General features: G+C 47.7%; 1 protein-coding gene across 7 annotated transcripts in view; it reads right to left on the reverse strand.

Moving 5' to 3' along the window:
* Nucleotides 1-16,806, reverse strand: part of sytl3 (synaptotagmin-like 3) — a 109,323-nt gene that overhangs the window by 15,678 nt on the left and 76,839 nt on the right. For all 7 annotated transcript variants that reach the window (XM_072265934.1, XM_072265937.1, XM_072265938.1 and 4 more), the window contains exons 7-8: nt 16,649-16,721; nt 7,888-8,015 (exon numbers count right to left, since the gene is read on the reverse strand). In XM_072265934.1, coding sequence (XP_072122035.1) covers nt 7,888-8,015; nt 16,649-16,721 — 201 coding nt within the window. The remainder of the gene's footprint in view (nt 1-7,887; nt 8,016-16,648; nt 16,722-16,806) is intronic.

The raw sequence follows: 16,806 nt of genomic DNA on the forward strand, positions 1-16,806 counted from the left end.
CAAGCTCCTGAGCCTTCTCCCGGAGGGAAGAGGGATGAAAAGTGTGTTGGCTGGGTGGGTCATGTTCTTGATTATCCCAGCAGCACTGCTCCGACAGCGTGCGGTGTAAAGTGAGTCCAAGGACGGAAGATTGGTTATACATGTGCTGCGCCGTATTCGCGATCTTCTGCAGCTTCTTCCGGTCTTGGACAGGACAACTTCCATACCAGGTTGTGATACACCCTAGAAGAATGCTTTCTACGGTGCATCTATAAAATTTAGTGAGGGTTTTAGGGGACAGGCCAAATTTCTTTAGTTTTCTCAGGAAGTAAAGGCGCTGGTGGGCCTTCTTGGCAGTGAACTCTGCTTGGTTGGACCAAGTCAGGTCATTTGTGATATTGACCCCGAGGAACTTAAAGCTTTTGACCTGTTCCACTTGCGCACCACTGATGTAGATTGGGTCGTGCGGTCCGCTACTCCTTCTGAAGTCAACAACCAATTCCTTCGTCTTGCTGACATTGAGGGATAGGTTATTGTCTTCGCACCATGCCACCAGGTTCTTAATTTCCTCTCTGTACTCAAACTCATCATTACCTGAGATACGGCCTACAATTGTTGTGTCATCAGCAAACTTATATATTGAGTTTGATGGAAACTTGACTACACAATCATGGGTGTACAGTGATTACAGCAGGGGGCTGAGTACACAGCCTTGTGGGGCACCGGTACTCAGAGTGATTGTAGAGGAGAGCTTGTCACCTATTTTTACAGCCTGGGTCCTGCCTGTGAGGAAGTTGAAGATCCAGCTGCAGATCTGAGTGCTAAGGCCCATTACACTCCACTTACCAGGGTTTTGCCCAATCACTCAGTCTCCCTATAACCCACTGCAATGTCAGGTCATGCACTTTGGTGAGGGAAGTCAAAATGTGGATTATTACTTCAATACAGAGAAAATGCAGGTGAGTGAAATATAGAGGGATCTACGTGCTCTAGTGCATGCATTACTGACAGTAGAAAGTGTCAAATAACTGAGATGGTAAATGATGTGTGGTCTCTATTGTGACAGGGTTAGAGGTTAGAAACAGTTTTGAGTTTTTTACACTTGTACAGGGCCTCACTTTTGAGTACTGGGCATAGTTTTGTCCCCTTACCAGCATCCAGGAATGAATAGCATTCAAGGGAGTACAAAGGGGATTCACAAAGATAATTCAAGAGATCCAGAGAGATACCCAGATTGAAGAGATCAAGAGAAGCCAAACGGGTTCAGTTGGTTTCCAAGAATCTAAAGAGGTGTGCCAAATAGATACAAAGATATGACTGAAGTACCTTGAGAAGTCCCCGCCCCAGAGTGATGGGTATGTCAAATGATTGCAAGTATTTAAAGATGGAAAAATGTTTGAAAGATCAAGGATTGAGGGAGATGGGAACTGGCACAGATGAGGAGTTGAGGCCAGAATGGATCAGCACATTAAATGGTGGGGGGCTGAGTGGCCATCTCCTACTCCCAATTTGTTGTCTTCCTGTATGGGTACTCGATGGCCAGCGTGGATATGATTGGCGAAATGTCCTTTTTCAGTGCCCTGTGTCTCTGTGTCCACCAGTCACAATGTTCTGTTGTCCACTGATTCTCATTTTCTGCATTCCCTGAGCTGCCATCCAGTTGGCCTTCCGGTCACACACTACAGGGTCAATGGACCCGATCTGTGCAGGGTCCTGCTGGGATCACTCACTACAGGTTCAATGATCCAGATCTGTCCAGGGTCCTGCTGGGATCACTCACTACAGGGTCAATGGATCAGATGTCCAGGGTCCTGCTGGGGTCACTCACTACAGGGTTAATGGATCAGATCTGTCCAGGGTCCTGCTGGGGGTCACTCACTACAGGGTCAATGGATCAGATCTGTCCAGGATCCTGCTGGGATCACTCACTACAGGGTCAATAGACAAAATCTGTCCAGGGTCCTGCTGGGGGTCACTCACTACAGGGTTAATGGATCAGATCTGTCCAGGGTCCTGCTGGGATCACTCACTACAGGGTCAATGGACAAAATCTGCCCAGAGTCCTGCTGAGATCACTCACTACAGGGTCAGTGAACCAGATCTGTCCAGGGTCCTGCTGGGATCACTCACTACAGGGTCAATGAACCAGATCTGTCCAGGGTCCTGTTGGGGTCACTCACTACAGGGTCAATGGATCAGATCTGTCCAGGGTCCTGCTGGGGTCACTCACTACAGGGTCAATTGACCAGATCTGCCCAGGGTCCTTCTGGGATCACTCACTACAGGGTCAGTGGACAAAATTTGTCCAGGTCCTGCTGGGGATCACTCACTACAGGGTCAATGGACCAGATCTGTCCAGGATCCTGCTGGGGATCACTCACTACAGGGTCAATAGCTCAGATCTGTCCAGGGTCCTGCTGGGGTCACTCACTACAGGGTCAATGGACCAGATCTGTCCACGGTCCTGCTGGGATCACTCACTACAGGGTCAATGAACCAGATCTGTCCAGGGTCCTGCTGGGATCACTCACTACAGGGTCAATGGACCAGGTCTGTCCAGGGTCCTGCTGGGGGTCACTCACTACAGGGTCAATAGCTCAGTTCTGTCCAGGATCCTGCTGGGGGTCACTCACTACAGCGTCAGTGGACCAGATCTGTCCAGGGTCCTGCTGGGATCACTCACTACAGGGTCAATTGACCAGATCTGTCCAGGGTCCTACTGGGATCACTCACTACAAGGTCAGTGGACAAAATTTGTCCAGGGTCCTGCTGGGGGTCACTCACTACAGGGTCAATGGACCACATGCTGGCTCTCCTGGGAAATCACCATACCTGTTTTATTTTTAAAGAACTCTTCAGGCAGCAAGTTCCTGATCAAGTTTGCATAGCCCTCACTAATGCCCCCGTGATGGACTATAGGGAGCTGGCTAAAATGGCTGATAGTTTACACTCAGCTGGGCAACGGTGCATCATTCCTCCTCCTTTCTCTACCTCAGTAAGCCTGGACAGCTATTAGGATGCCTGCGGTTGCGAAACAGATGATGCTGGGCCTGTGTTTCTACCACTTTGTTATGAACGCTAGAAAATGTCGACCACCTTGCAGCTTCGACAGTGCCAGCACACCGGGACACCGGAGGTCTGTGAACCCGGTGGGTTCCAGCTGCCGGGGTTGTCTACATTTCATTACGGACACCCTCTCAGGGTGACACCTCCTGTGTGACACGGATGCTCAGGTGAGGGGGCTGCCAGCATCGCCTACTGATGAGAAGGCAAAGAGCGATGAAACCTCACTGGAGGCCGCCAGTGACAGCAGGACCCAGACTTACGGGATACAATGGATGATGCTCTGCTTCAGTGGGTGATGTTACACATGGGACTTCATCCTGGCTAAAGTGGCCAGACCTCTGCTTGGTGCAGGTTTCCTGTGAGCCCAAGGATTGTTAGTTGATCTGAAGAACAGCCGGCTTGTGGATGTTAAGGACTTTGGGTCGTTACCCTGTTCTCCCAGTAGGTGCCTTACGACTCTGTAAGCGCATGCATCACTGCAAGTGAGTTTACTCGACTGCTGGGGAAATTCGCATATGTTACCAAACTCACATTCTCCACGACGGTCTCAAAACATGGGGTTGAGCCCACTTTCCACAATTGGCCTGCCAGTCCATGCCAGCACACATAGACTGGACCTGGAAAAGCTGGCAACTGTAAGGGCTGAGTTTACCAAGACTAGGCATTGTACGTCAGTTGAATAGCCCCTGGGCTTTGCCCCTCTACGTGGTCCCCAACTTCTGCAGGTGGCGTGGTAATTACCAATGCTGATACAGCCACTCCCCCAGTTGTTACTCAGTCCCACACACCCAGGACTTCTTGGCACATTTAGCTGGAAAGTTAACTTTTTTACAAAGTCAGTTTAGATAGGGGCTACCATCAGGTGCCTGTGTGCTCCGAGGACATTCCCAAAATTGCTGTGATAGCCCCGTTTGGCCTCCTTGAGTTTCTGCACGTGCTGTTTGGGCTGAAAAATGCAGCACAGACTTTCCAAAGGCTGATGGACTCCATATTGAAAGACTTAGATTTTCGTTTTATTTACCTGGGTGAAGTACTTGTTGCCAGTGCACCCAAATCTGAACACGCATCTCATCTCTGAACACTTTTTGAGAACAAGTCAACCCTGCTAAATGCCGCTTTGGGTTGTCATTGACTTTCTCAGCCATCATATCTCTGCAGAAGCTGCGAAACCCCTCACAACAAAAAGTAGCTGCTATTATGGATTTCCCACTACACCACACTACAAAAAAGCTACAGGAGTTTTTAGGCATGGTGAACTTATTACTAACACCTCAGACTTTGCTGTGGGTGATGTGCATGAACAGTCGGTCAGAGCCGTGTGGCAGCTGCTCGCCTTTTTCAACTGGCAGCTCCGAACCCCGGAACAGAGGTACAGCACGTTTGACCGAGAGCTTCTCGGTCTCTATCTGGCTGTCCGCCTTTTTCGTTTTCTTCTAGAGGGCCACCGTTTCACGGTGTTGGTTAACCACAAACCCCTCGTGCATGCAATGGCCAAAATATCAGAGCCTCGGTCTGCACGGCAGCAAAGCCACCTGCCCTACGTACCCGAGTTCACAACGAATATACAGCATATCAAGGGGGAAAATAACGCCGTGGCTGGTTGTCTCTCACGGCCGGCCGTTGGGCCCGTACACACGGGGGTTGACTATGTCGGCAAGTTACTGACCCAGAGGTCCAGGCTAACCGAACAGCAGATAGGGGGCTACGGTTGGCTTCGGGGAAGCTGGGGTTTCTTTCCTGTGTGAGGTCTCAACTGGCATATGTGGCCTCTTGCATCTAGGCTGGAAGGCCTCTCAAAAGCTGGTTACACTAAAGTTTGTGTGGCATGGCCTTAGAAAGAACGTGCCTGTGCGGAGTGCCAGCGGGGAAAAATTAACCGTCATTTCCAGGGGATATTGGCACCTTTTGCAGTCCCGGAGTGATGGTTTGACCATGCCAATGTGGACCTTGTTGGTCCTCTTCACCACCCACCACCCCGTGGTTTCACACATCTCCTTACCATGGTGGACCATACCAGCAGGTGGTCAGAGGTCGTCCCCCTCGCATTGATCATGGCTGCAGACGTGGCACGGACGTTCATCAGCTCCGTTTGGCACCCCAACTGATATTTCTTCCCACCGTGGTCCCCCAATTCATTTCAGACCATGGGGCTGCGATGGCCCAGAACCCCGGTGTTATCACACCACGACGTATCATGTGCAGTCCAATGGCCTATAAGGCTGCCCTGAGGGCTTCCCTGACCAATGAGTCATCTCCCATGATGGTGCTGGGCTCAGAACAGCTCCAAAAGGGGAGCTGCAGTGTCTGTGGCTGAGTTGGTATACGGGCAGCCGTAACGAGTGCCAACTGATTCACTCCTGATGCCACAACTGCCTGGTCAGTCTCTCAACAGCGTTCCACCCTCCTCAATAAATTCAATTCCTTTCCTCCTACTCCTACTTCCCATCGTGCCAGACAACACTATTGGGTCCCTGTTGACCTGCCTACAATGCCAGTTTCAGTGAACCCTGAGGGGCTTGAGTAGGGTAACGTAATTGGTGGAAACACACAGGACTCGCAACCACCGGAATTGAATTGGGGTTCTCTTTAAGGGGCTGGTCTGACGTGATGACATAATTACTTAAAGAACTTTTAGTGCGCTTTGTGTTCAGTTTTTAGTGTCCAGTCACTGAGTTTGTACAGCTATTTCTCAAGCATAATATGTCTCCACAATTTTATTTATGAAAACCTACAGGGTCACTTAGGACATGATCAGTGAATCAGATCTGTCCAGGGTCAGGACAGGGTCAGTGGACCAGATCTGTCCAGGGTCAGGACAGGGTCAGTGGACCAGATCTGTCCAGGGTCAGGACAGGGTCAGTGGACCAGATCTGTCTAGGGTCAGTGGACCAGATCTGTCCAGGGTCAGGACATGATCAGTGAACCAGATCTGTCCAGGGTCAGGACATGATCAGTGGACCAGATCTGTCCAGGGTCAGGACAGGGTCAGTGGACCAGGTCTATCCAGGGTCAGTGAACCATACCTGTCCAGGGTCAATTTGCCTATATTTGGCTCATATCCTTGTAAACATTTCAGATCAATGTACCTGTCCAAATATGCTTTAAATGTTATTAATGTCTTAACCAGCTCCTCTGGCTGCTCAATCCATATACACACCACTCTTGTGAAAAACATGCCCTACAGATTCCCTATAAAGCTTTCCCCTCTCACTTTAAACCTAGACCTGCTAGGTTTAGACTCCTGAGAAACTGGGTGGTGGGTTTGGAGATACGTCTCTACCCAAGGAGGTGTAAGGCTCTCCTTCCCTCCAATGGCCTGCAGGTCACCCTTGGGCAAGGTGTAGCACCTGCTTAGCCCCCGATCAGGGTCACTTAAAGCCAAGACAAATCACTTCCATACAAAAATTTGCCAAGAGCAATCATGGTCATGGAAAGACCATGATCACCCATGTCATTCAACACAACACATGATGATCACGTCATACACAACACATGATGATCACGTCATACAACACAACACATGATGATCATGTCAAACACAACACATGATGATCATGTCAAACAACACAACACATGATCATGTCAAACACAACACATGATGATCATGTCAAACAACACAACACATGATGATCATGTCATACAACACAACACATGATGATCATGTCAAAACCAACACATGATGATGATGTCAAACAATACAACACATGATGATCATGTCAAACAACACAACACATGATCATGTCAAACACAACACATGATGATGATGATGCTCCTGGGGAAAATAATACTCTGACCATTCATCCTGTGTAGGGCCCTCAAGATTGTATACACCTCAGTAAAGTTACCCATCACTTTCCAGTCCCCCTTATGACTCACATCCTCCAGACCCAGTACATGGTGAGAATCCTTCCTGCAGCTTAACACATCCTTCCCATAGCTGGGTGACCAGAACTGCACACAATACGTTAAGTGTGGTCTCACCAACATCTTGTACAGCTGCAACATAACGTCACAACTCTTATACTCAATGCTTTGGCTGATGAATCATACCAATTGCTTCCTTCACCAGCCTGTGGCGCCACTGTCGGGGCACTGAGTACTGCACCCCTAGGACTCTGTTCTGCCATGCTCTCTGTGGCCCTACCCTTTACTGTATATACCATACCCTGCCCTGGTATAGCTTGCCACAGAACTGCGCTCACACTACTCTGAGTTAAGTTCCATCAGCCTTTGTTTGGTTCACTTCCCCAGCTGACTTGGAGCCTGTACTATTTCCCAGTTGTTCCCGTACTATTTCCCAGCTGTTCCTGTACTATTTCCCAGTTGTTCCCGTACTATTTCCCAGCTGTTCCTGAACTATTTCCCAGTTGTTCCTGTACTATTTCCCAGCTGTTCCTGAACTATTTCCCGGCTGTTCCTGAACTATTTCCCAGTTGTTCCTGTACTATTTCCCAGCTGTTCCTGAACTATTTCCCAGCTGTTCCTGTACTATTTCCCAGCTGTTCCTGAACTATTTCCCAGTTGTTCCTGTACTATTTCCCAGCTGTTCCTGAACTATTTCCCGGCTGTTCCTGAACTATTTCCCAGTTGTTCCTGTACTATTTCCCAGCTGTTCCTGAACTATTTCCCAGCTGTTCCTGTACTATTTCCCAGTTGTTCCTGTACTATTTCCCAGCTGTTCCTGTACTATTTCCCAGTTGTTCCTGTACTATTTCCCAGCTGTTCCTGAACTATTTCCCAGCTGTTCCTTTACTATTTCCCAGCTGTTCCTGGAGCTTTGACCCAGGTTAACACCGGTAGTGAACACAGAGAAAACGTTTCCAAGATCACCAAGCTATGTACCTTGCTCGCACTGGTTAAGGCTGTGTCGGATAGGCTTCTCTCTTTCTTCAGCTCACAAACTTTGGGTGCGTAACTTGCTGAGAGCAGCTGGGTGTTCTTCGGTACATCTTCATGAGATTTAGATATTTCTGGAGAAAGACAAGTTTCAGCAATAAAGCGGAGACTTCATTTTATTCAAGCTTCCTTTGATAATCTCACTCTGGTTGAGAAGATAGAACCGAATTTAATGCCTTTTCCCCCCCGTCACATACTTGAAAATCCACCAGCCACTGATCACAAGAGTCGATGTTTTCCCTGGCTGTGTCTCTTTGTGCAGCCCCATTTTGAGTTGCGGTCAGAAAGCTGGAGTAAGTTATGGCAGCTCAGTAGCGTAGTGGTCAGCACAACGCTTTACAGTACCAGTGGCCCAGGATCAATTCCTGCCGCTCTTTGCAAGGAGTTTGTATGTTTTCCAATGACTGCGTGGGTTTCCTCCGGATGCTCTGGTTTCCTCCCACAGTCCAAAGACGTACCCGTTGATAGATTAATGGTCATTGTAAATTGTCCTGTAGTTAGGCTATGGGGGCTTGGGGGGTGGCATGACTCAAAGGGACAGAAGGGTCTACTCCATGCTGTATCTCAAGGAATAAATAAACCAAGTTGTGGTGAGAGGGACACTGCAGAGAGAGAGGGAGCAGTCTTCAGAGAAGGGAGTGGAGCAGGAGTAGTAGACAAAGACTAGATAGCCGGCATTGTACCAGGAGATCCTCAAGGATACGAGCCTGGGAGTGTGGCTCCTCCTCTTAAACCCTTTCTACAGATAACTTCCATAAATGACTGCACTTTCTGTGATGTGGCAGATTTCAGTAGCACCAGTGGTGTCGTGTAGGGCCTGTTTTTTAGGTCACTTGCATGGTGCTAGTGACGACCTCAAACACGATTCCCACTCTCTAGTCGTAGAGAAGTACAACACAGAAATGTGCCCTTCAGCCCATCTAGTGCATGCCGAACCATTTAAACTGCCTACTCCCATTGTCCATAGCCCTCCATGCCCCTACCATCCATCAACCTATCCGAACATTGCTTATATATTGAAATCAAGCTTGCTGGCAGCTCATTCTTGTCATCTTCAGAAGTTTTCGGATGACTCTGCCATAGTTGGAAGCATCAGCAAGGGAGATGAGGCTGAGCACAGGGCTACAGTAGGAGACTTTGTCACATGGTGTGAGCCGAATTATCTGCAGCTTAATGTGAAAAAGACTAAGGAGCTGGTGGTAGACCTGAGGAGAGCTAAGGTACCGGTGACCCCTGTTTCCATCCAGGGGGTCAGTGTGGACATGGTGGAGGATTACAAATACCTGGGGAAACGAATTGACAATAAACTGGACTGGTCGAAGAACACTGAGGCTGTCTACAAGAAGGGTCAGAGCCGTCTCTATTTCCTGAGAAGACTGAGGTCCTTTAACATCTGCCGGACGATGCTGAAGATGTTCTACGAGTCTGTGGTGGCCAGTGTGATCATGTTTGCTGTTGTGTGCTGGGGCTGCAGGCTGAGGGTAGCAGACACCAACAGAATCAACAAACTCATTCGTAAGGCCAGTGATGTTGTGGGGATGGAACTAGACTCTCTGACAGTGGTGTTTGAAAAGAGGATGCTGTCCAAGTTGCATGCCATCTTGGTCAATGTCTCCCATCCACTACATAATGGACTGGTTGGGCACAGGAGTACATTCAGCCAGAGACTCATTCCACCAAGATGCAACAGAGAGCGTCATAGGAAGTCATTCCTGCCTGTGGCCATCAAACTTTACAACTCCTCCCTTGGAGGGTCAGACACTCTGAGCCAATAGGCTGGTCCTGGACTTATTTCCTGGCATAATTTACATATTACTATTTAATTATTTATGGTTTTATTACTATTTAATTATTTATGGTGCAACTGTAACGAAAACCAATTTCCCTCAGGATCAATAAGGTATGACTATGACTATGACTATTCCACACTCTCACAAGCCTCTCCAATCAGAGAGGTAAACATCCACTACCACTCTCTGGCTTCTCCCACAAAGCCAACGTCTAATCTAATTTACCACCTCATTTTGAATGCTGAGCTACTGAACCTTCTTGTCCAAACTCCCCTGTGGGACCTTGTCAAATGCCTTGCTGAAGTCCATGTAGACCATATCCACTGCCTTGCACTTTCCTGGTAACCTCCTCGAAAAACTCTATAAATATTGGTCAGACATGACCCACCACGCACAAAGCCATGTTGACTATTAGAGCCTTTTTTAAACTGAGGAATAACATTGGCTATCCTCCAATCCCCTGGCACCTCCCGTCACTAAGGTTGATCTATATATATGTGAGCTAGGGCCGTTGCAATTTCTGCACTTGCCTCCCGTGGGGTCCAAGGGAATACCTTGTCAGGCCCTGGGGATTTATCCACTCTGATTTGGCTCAGGATAGCAAACACCTCATCCTCTGTAATCTGTACAGGGTCCATGAAGATGATGCACTTCGCCTCACTTCTATAGACTCAGTGTCCATCTCCTGAGTAAATAGACATGCAAATAATTTATTTAAGGTCTCCCCCATCTGTTTGGCTCCACACATAGATTACCTTTCTGATCTTCCAGAGGACGAGATTTGTCCCTTGCAGTTCTTGAGCTGTTAACATATCTGTAGAATCCCTTTAGGATTCTCCTTCACTTGGCCACTAGAGCAGCTTCGTGCCTTATTTTAGCTCTCCTGATTTCTTTAAGTGTTCTTTTGCATTTCTTGATCTCCATAAGTACCTCATTTATTCCTACCTGCTATGCGCCTCCTTTTTACTCTTAACCTGGGCCTCAACATGTCTTGAAAACTAAGGTCGCCTACACTTATTATCTTTACCTTTCATTCTTACAGGCACAGAAAAGCTTTGTACTCTCAAATTTTCACTTTTGAAGGCCTCCCACATTCCAAGTATGCCTTTGCTAGAAAAGCAACCTGCCCCAGTCCACACTAGCCAGTTCATTTCTGATACCAACAAAATTGGCTTTTCTCCAATTAAGAATCTCAGCCTGCAGGCCAGACCTACCTTTTTGCATACTTACTTTGAAACTAATGGCATTCTGATTATTAGACACAAAGTGTTCCCCTACACAACCACCTGTCACCTGCTCTGTCTCATTCCCTAACAGCAGATCCAGCATCGCATACTCTCTCGTTGCGACTTCTACATACTGATGCAGGAAGCTTTCCTAAACACAAGTGTCAGGGCTTGCCAGAGCAACCATGTAACAGGGTGGAGGCAGCATCCACTTTGATTGCGTCAAAGCACCATAATATCTCCCCAACATACAACTGACATGACCAGGTACAAGCTGTGGAAAGCCATCTCACATGCAAAGAGATAAACCTGGACCAAACTTGAATCACAGAAAAACGCTTGAATACTATCACCTCCTTTGAAATAAAGCCAAGTGACATATGCCTTTATCACCCCCCCCCAGTCAGTATGTTCCAGATTGCAACCAGCTTTTCCTCAGATTTCCTCTCCTTAAACCTTATCCCACTCGTCTTAGACACCTCTGAACAGACAGGACATGGGGCTCCTTCACCAAACCCCACAGCCCCCGATGACCCTGTGATTTCAGTCCCTGAGGCTGACGTGAGAGAATCGTTCAGGAGGGCGAACCCAGGGAAACACCTGGTCCAGGCGGTGTACCTGGCTGAGTACTGAAGACCTGTGCTAATCATCAGGATGGAGTGTTCACTGATATCCTTAACCTCTCACTTTGGCAGTCAGAGGTACCCATCTGCTTCAAGCAGGCATCAATCACACCAGTGTCCAAGAAAATCGTGGTAACCTGCCTCAGTAACTATCATCTAGTAGCACTGTGATGAAGTGCTTTGAGAGGTCGGGAGTGAAACGTATCAACTCCTGCTTGAGGAGTGACTCCAACTGGATCCACTGCAATTTGCCCACCGTCACAACAGGTTAACAGCAGACGCTATTTCTCTGGCCCTGCACTCAGCTCCAGAACATCTGAACAATGAAGGTTACTCTTCATTGACTGTAGCCCTGCAGTGAACATTATCGTCCCCTCAAAAATAATCAATAAGTTCCAAGACTTTGGCCTCAATACCCCTTGTGCAACAGGATTCTTGACTTCCTCAGTTGCAGACCCCATTCGGTTCAGATTGGCAATGACATCTCCTCCACAATCTCCATCAGCACAGCTGCACCACAAGGCTGTGTGCTTAGTCCCCTGATCTGCTCACTTTACACTTATGACTGTAAGGCTAAGTATGGCTCCAATGGAATATTTAAGTTTGCTAACCACACTACTGTTGTTGGTCAATCAAAAGTGGTGACAAATCAACATGTAGGAGGGAGGTGGGAAATCTAGTTGAATGGTTCCACAACACCAACCTCTCACTCAATGTCAGCAGAACCAAAGAGACTCAGATTTATTGGATACAGGAGGAGGAAATCGGGCAACCATGAGCCAGTCCTCGTCAGGGGATCCGAGGTAGAGACAGTCAGTAACTTGAAATTCCTTGATGAAGATCCATCCTGGGTCTAGCATGCAGTGCCATTACAAAGAAGGCTCAGCAGTGCTTCTACTTTCTTAGAAGTTTGCAAAGATTTGGCATGAAATCTAAAACTTTGACAAACTTCTATAGATGCATGGAGCAGAGTGTACTGACTAGTTACACTGTGGCCTGTTCTGGAAACACCAATGCCTTTGAAAATCCTACAATCAGTAGAAGGCACAGCCCAGTCCATCGTGGGTAAAGTCCTTCCCACCAATGAGCACATCAACAAGGAGCGCTGTTGCAGGAAAACAGTATTAATTATCAAAGAGGCCCACCATCCAGGCCCTGATCTTTTCTCACTGCTGCCATCAGGAAGGAAGTACGTCGTTCAGAAACAGTTCTGCTTCTCTAACTATGGAATCCCTGATTACTACTGCACTCTTCTTCTCCCCCCCTTCCCTTCTGAGTCAAAGAGCCAGACTCAGTGCCAGAGACCTGTCACTTGGCTTTCCCCGGTAAGTCATCGCCTCAACAGCATCCAAAGTGGTACACTCGTTATTGAGGGAAACGGACACAGAGGTACTCAGCACTGTCAGCCTATTCCCGTTCCCCTCCTGACAGTCACCCAGGTACCTGCCTCCTGAACTACCCCGATGTTGTTCCTATCTATCACCTGTCACCTCCTACTTCTCTCCATTGAGCTGCAGCTCCAGGTCCTGAGCACGGTCTGTCGGGAGCTGCATCTGAAAGCACTTCGTGCACATCTGATCAGAGAGACTGGAGTCTCACATCTGACATGAAGAAAATACCACTGACCCCAGACCCATTCTCACTCCACCAGCCAGGCAGTGATAGACCCCAGACCCATTCTCACAGCACCAGCCAGACACTATTAGACCCCGGACCCATTCCCACTATTAGACCCCGGACCCATTCCCACTATTAGACCCCGGACCCATTCTCACTAACAGACCCCGGACCCATTCTCACTAACAGACCCCGGACCCATTCTCACTAATAGACCCCGGACCCATTCCCACTATTAGACCCCGGACCCATTCTCACTAACAGACCCCGGACCCATTCTCACTAACAGACCCCGGACCCATTCTCACTAATAGACCCCGGACCCATTCCCACTATTAGACCCCGGACCCATTCTCACTAACAGACCCCGGACCCATTCTCACTAACAGACCCCGGACCCATTCTCACTAATAGACCCCGGACCCATTCCCACTATTAGACCCCGGACCCATTCTCACTAACAGACCCCGGACCCATTTTCACTAACAGACCCCGGACCCATTTTCACTAACAGACCCCGGACCCATTCTCACTAATAGACCCCGGACCCATTCCCACTATTAGATCCTGGACCCATTCTCACTAACAGACCCCGGACCCATTCTCACTAATAGACCCCAGACCCATTCCCACTATTAGACCCCGGACCCATTCTCACTAACAGACCCCGGACCCATTTTCACTAACAGACCTCGGACCCATTTTCACTAACAGACCCCGGACCCATTCTCACTAATAGACCCCGGAACCATTCTCACTATTAGACCCCAGACCCATTCTCAGTATTAGACCCCGGACCCATTCTCACTATTAGACCCCGGACCCATTCTCAGTATTAAACCCTGGACCCATTCTCACTATTAGACCCTGGACCCATTCCCACTAATGGACCCCAGACCCATTCTCACTATTTGACCCCAGACCCATTCTCACTATTAGACCCCGGATCCATTCTCACTAACAGACCCCAGATCCATTCCCACTAATAGACCCCAGATCCATTCCCACTAATAAACGCTGGACCCATTCTCACTATTAGACCCCGGACCCATTCTGACTATTAGATCCTGGACCCATTCTCACTATTAGACCCCGGACCAATTCTCACTATTAGACCCTGGACCCATTCTCACTATTACACCCCGGACCCATTCTCACTATTAGACCCCGGACCCATTCTGACTATTAGATCCCGGACCCATTCTCACTATTAGACCCGGACCAATTCTCACTATTAGACCCCGGACCCATTCTCACTATTAGACCCCGGACCCATTCTCACTATTAGACCCCGGACCCATTCTCACTATTAGACCCCGGACCCATTCCCACTAATAGACCCCGGACCCTTTCTCACTATTAGACCCCAGATCCATTCTCACTAACAGACTACAGACCCATTCGCTCAGTACCAGTCAGGCAGTGATAGACACCCAGACCCATTCTCACTCCACCAACTGGGCACTAACAGACCCCAGACCCACACTCACTCCCCCAGCCGGGCACTAATAGACAAAAAAGAAGGAAACTTAACTGAAATTTTAATAGAAACTGCAGTATCTGCCTCTTCTCACCAAAGGCTCAACCCACCTCTCTAAATCTGCCCACTTACACAACGGTCACTTCACTTAGATATTTTTGACTACTGCCTTATAAGTTGCCATATCTCAAACCAGCCAAAAGTTCCTGAAAAGCCCCATTTGCTTTTTAAGCTAGCGCTTATTCCTTTAAACACGCAACTGCTAACATTGAGTGATAGGTTTACCGTGTAAAACGTGAAACCTTTGCACAGGGGCTCTGCGGGGTGGGGCTGTGCCGGACCGGCATCTCCTGGTCTATCAGTGAGGCCACAGTGGACTGCTCCCGCACAGAGCAACATCCACTCTGCCAGCACCTTTAACACAGAGCTGTCACGTAGTACCTGAGACTGGACTGGGGGAACACAGTATTGTCTTGTTCACCTTTCAGAACTTGCAATAACTCACACAGAATAAACTTTCAAATGCTGTCTATTTACAAGTAGAGTACACTGAGTTTCAATCAAGTCAAGTCAGGATTATTGCTCATTTAACTATATACAGTACATGTATATAACATATATAACCATATAACGTACATAGAAACGAGACATATCTCCAAACCAGGACGTAAAACACAAAGCACACATAACACATGATAACTTGAGAAGGTAAGGATAAAACCTACAGATGAATCACACATAAATAACAAACTTAAGTTATTTATTGTAAGGTACAGAACAGATTAATCAGTGATACTTCAAACACGATGCGGCAGAGAATATGCTGAGTTACAATTAACCATCTAGATTTTTGTCTCATAAGATGAGCACTAGCCTCCGCAGTATACAGGACATCTTCAAAGAGCAATGCCTCAAAAAAGTGGCATCGATCATTCAGGACCCCCACCACCCAGGACATGCCCTCTTCCCATTGCTACCATCAGGAAGGAGGTACAGAAGCCTGAAGGCACACACTCAGTGATGCAGGAACAGCTTCTTCCCCTCTGCCATCAGATTCCTAAATGGACATTGAACCCATCAACACTACCCCACTCCATTTTTATTTCTGCTCTTTTTGACAGATAAATTAACAGTATAAGGCAGGAACAGGTTACACAGAATGACACAACCAGGTTGCAGGAATTGAGTATAGGAACATCTGTGCTGGGTATGGATTGGACACTCCTGAGTCCAAATGAGGAACACCCAAGAAGGTAGTGGAGATTGACAGAGCTAAGATCCTGTGGGACTTCCAAGTACAGACTGATAAGCAGGTAGTGGCCAACCAACCAGACACAGTAATACTGGACAAGGAACAGAAGAAAGCAATATTAATAGATGTGGCAATCCTGAATGACAGTAACACCAGGAAGAAAGAATATGAGAAGCTGGAGAAATATCAGGGCTTGAAAGAGCAGATGGAAAAGATGTGGAAGGTTAAAGCCAGAGTAATCCCAGTGGTGATAGGGGCATTTGGAGCAGTAACACCTGAACTGGGAGAGTGGCTACAACAAATCCCAGAAACAACGTCTGAGATCTCAGCCCAGAAGAGCACACTACTAGGAACAGTGAGGATACCGCACTGAACCCTCAGGCTCTCAGGCCTCTGGTAGAGGACCCGAGATTGCGGGAAAAATACACAAACACATCACCCATAAGGGGTGAGGAAAATATATATATACATGCGCGCGCGTGCATGCACACACACACACACACACACTTAATTCACAATTTTGTTTAATTATCGTGTATTGCGTTGTACCGCTGCTGCAAGGTTAATTAATTGCACAATGTATACCAGTGATATTAAACCTGATTCTGATAATAAGTAACATTACATCTAAGTTCTGTGAGCCACCAGATATTTAACTCTAGAAAGTAGGACTTTTAACCCAATATCTACATTTTAGGGATAGAGCTGGGACTACTTACGTCTGACACGGTCAGTAAGCGACCAGAACAAGTTCTCCATCGACCTATTGAATCCTTTCGAGTGCTTGTCATCCTAGGAATAGTCAAATCATCTTTCATCAATTGTGCTGTCTTTAACAATATTTATTTCTATATCAAGCATAGTTGCAAATTTATGG

Source organism: Mobula birostris, chromosome 8, assembly GCF_030028105.1.
Source record: "Mobula birostris isolate sMobBir1 chromosome 8, sMobBir1.hap1, whole genome shotgun sequence".
In the NCBI taxonomy this organism is placed as follows: domain Eukaryota; kingdom Metazoa; phylum Chordata; class Chondrichthyes; order Myliobatiformes; family Myliobatidae; genus Mobula; species Mobula birostris.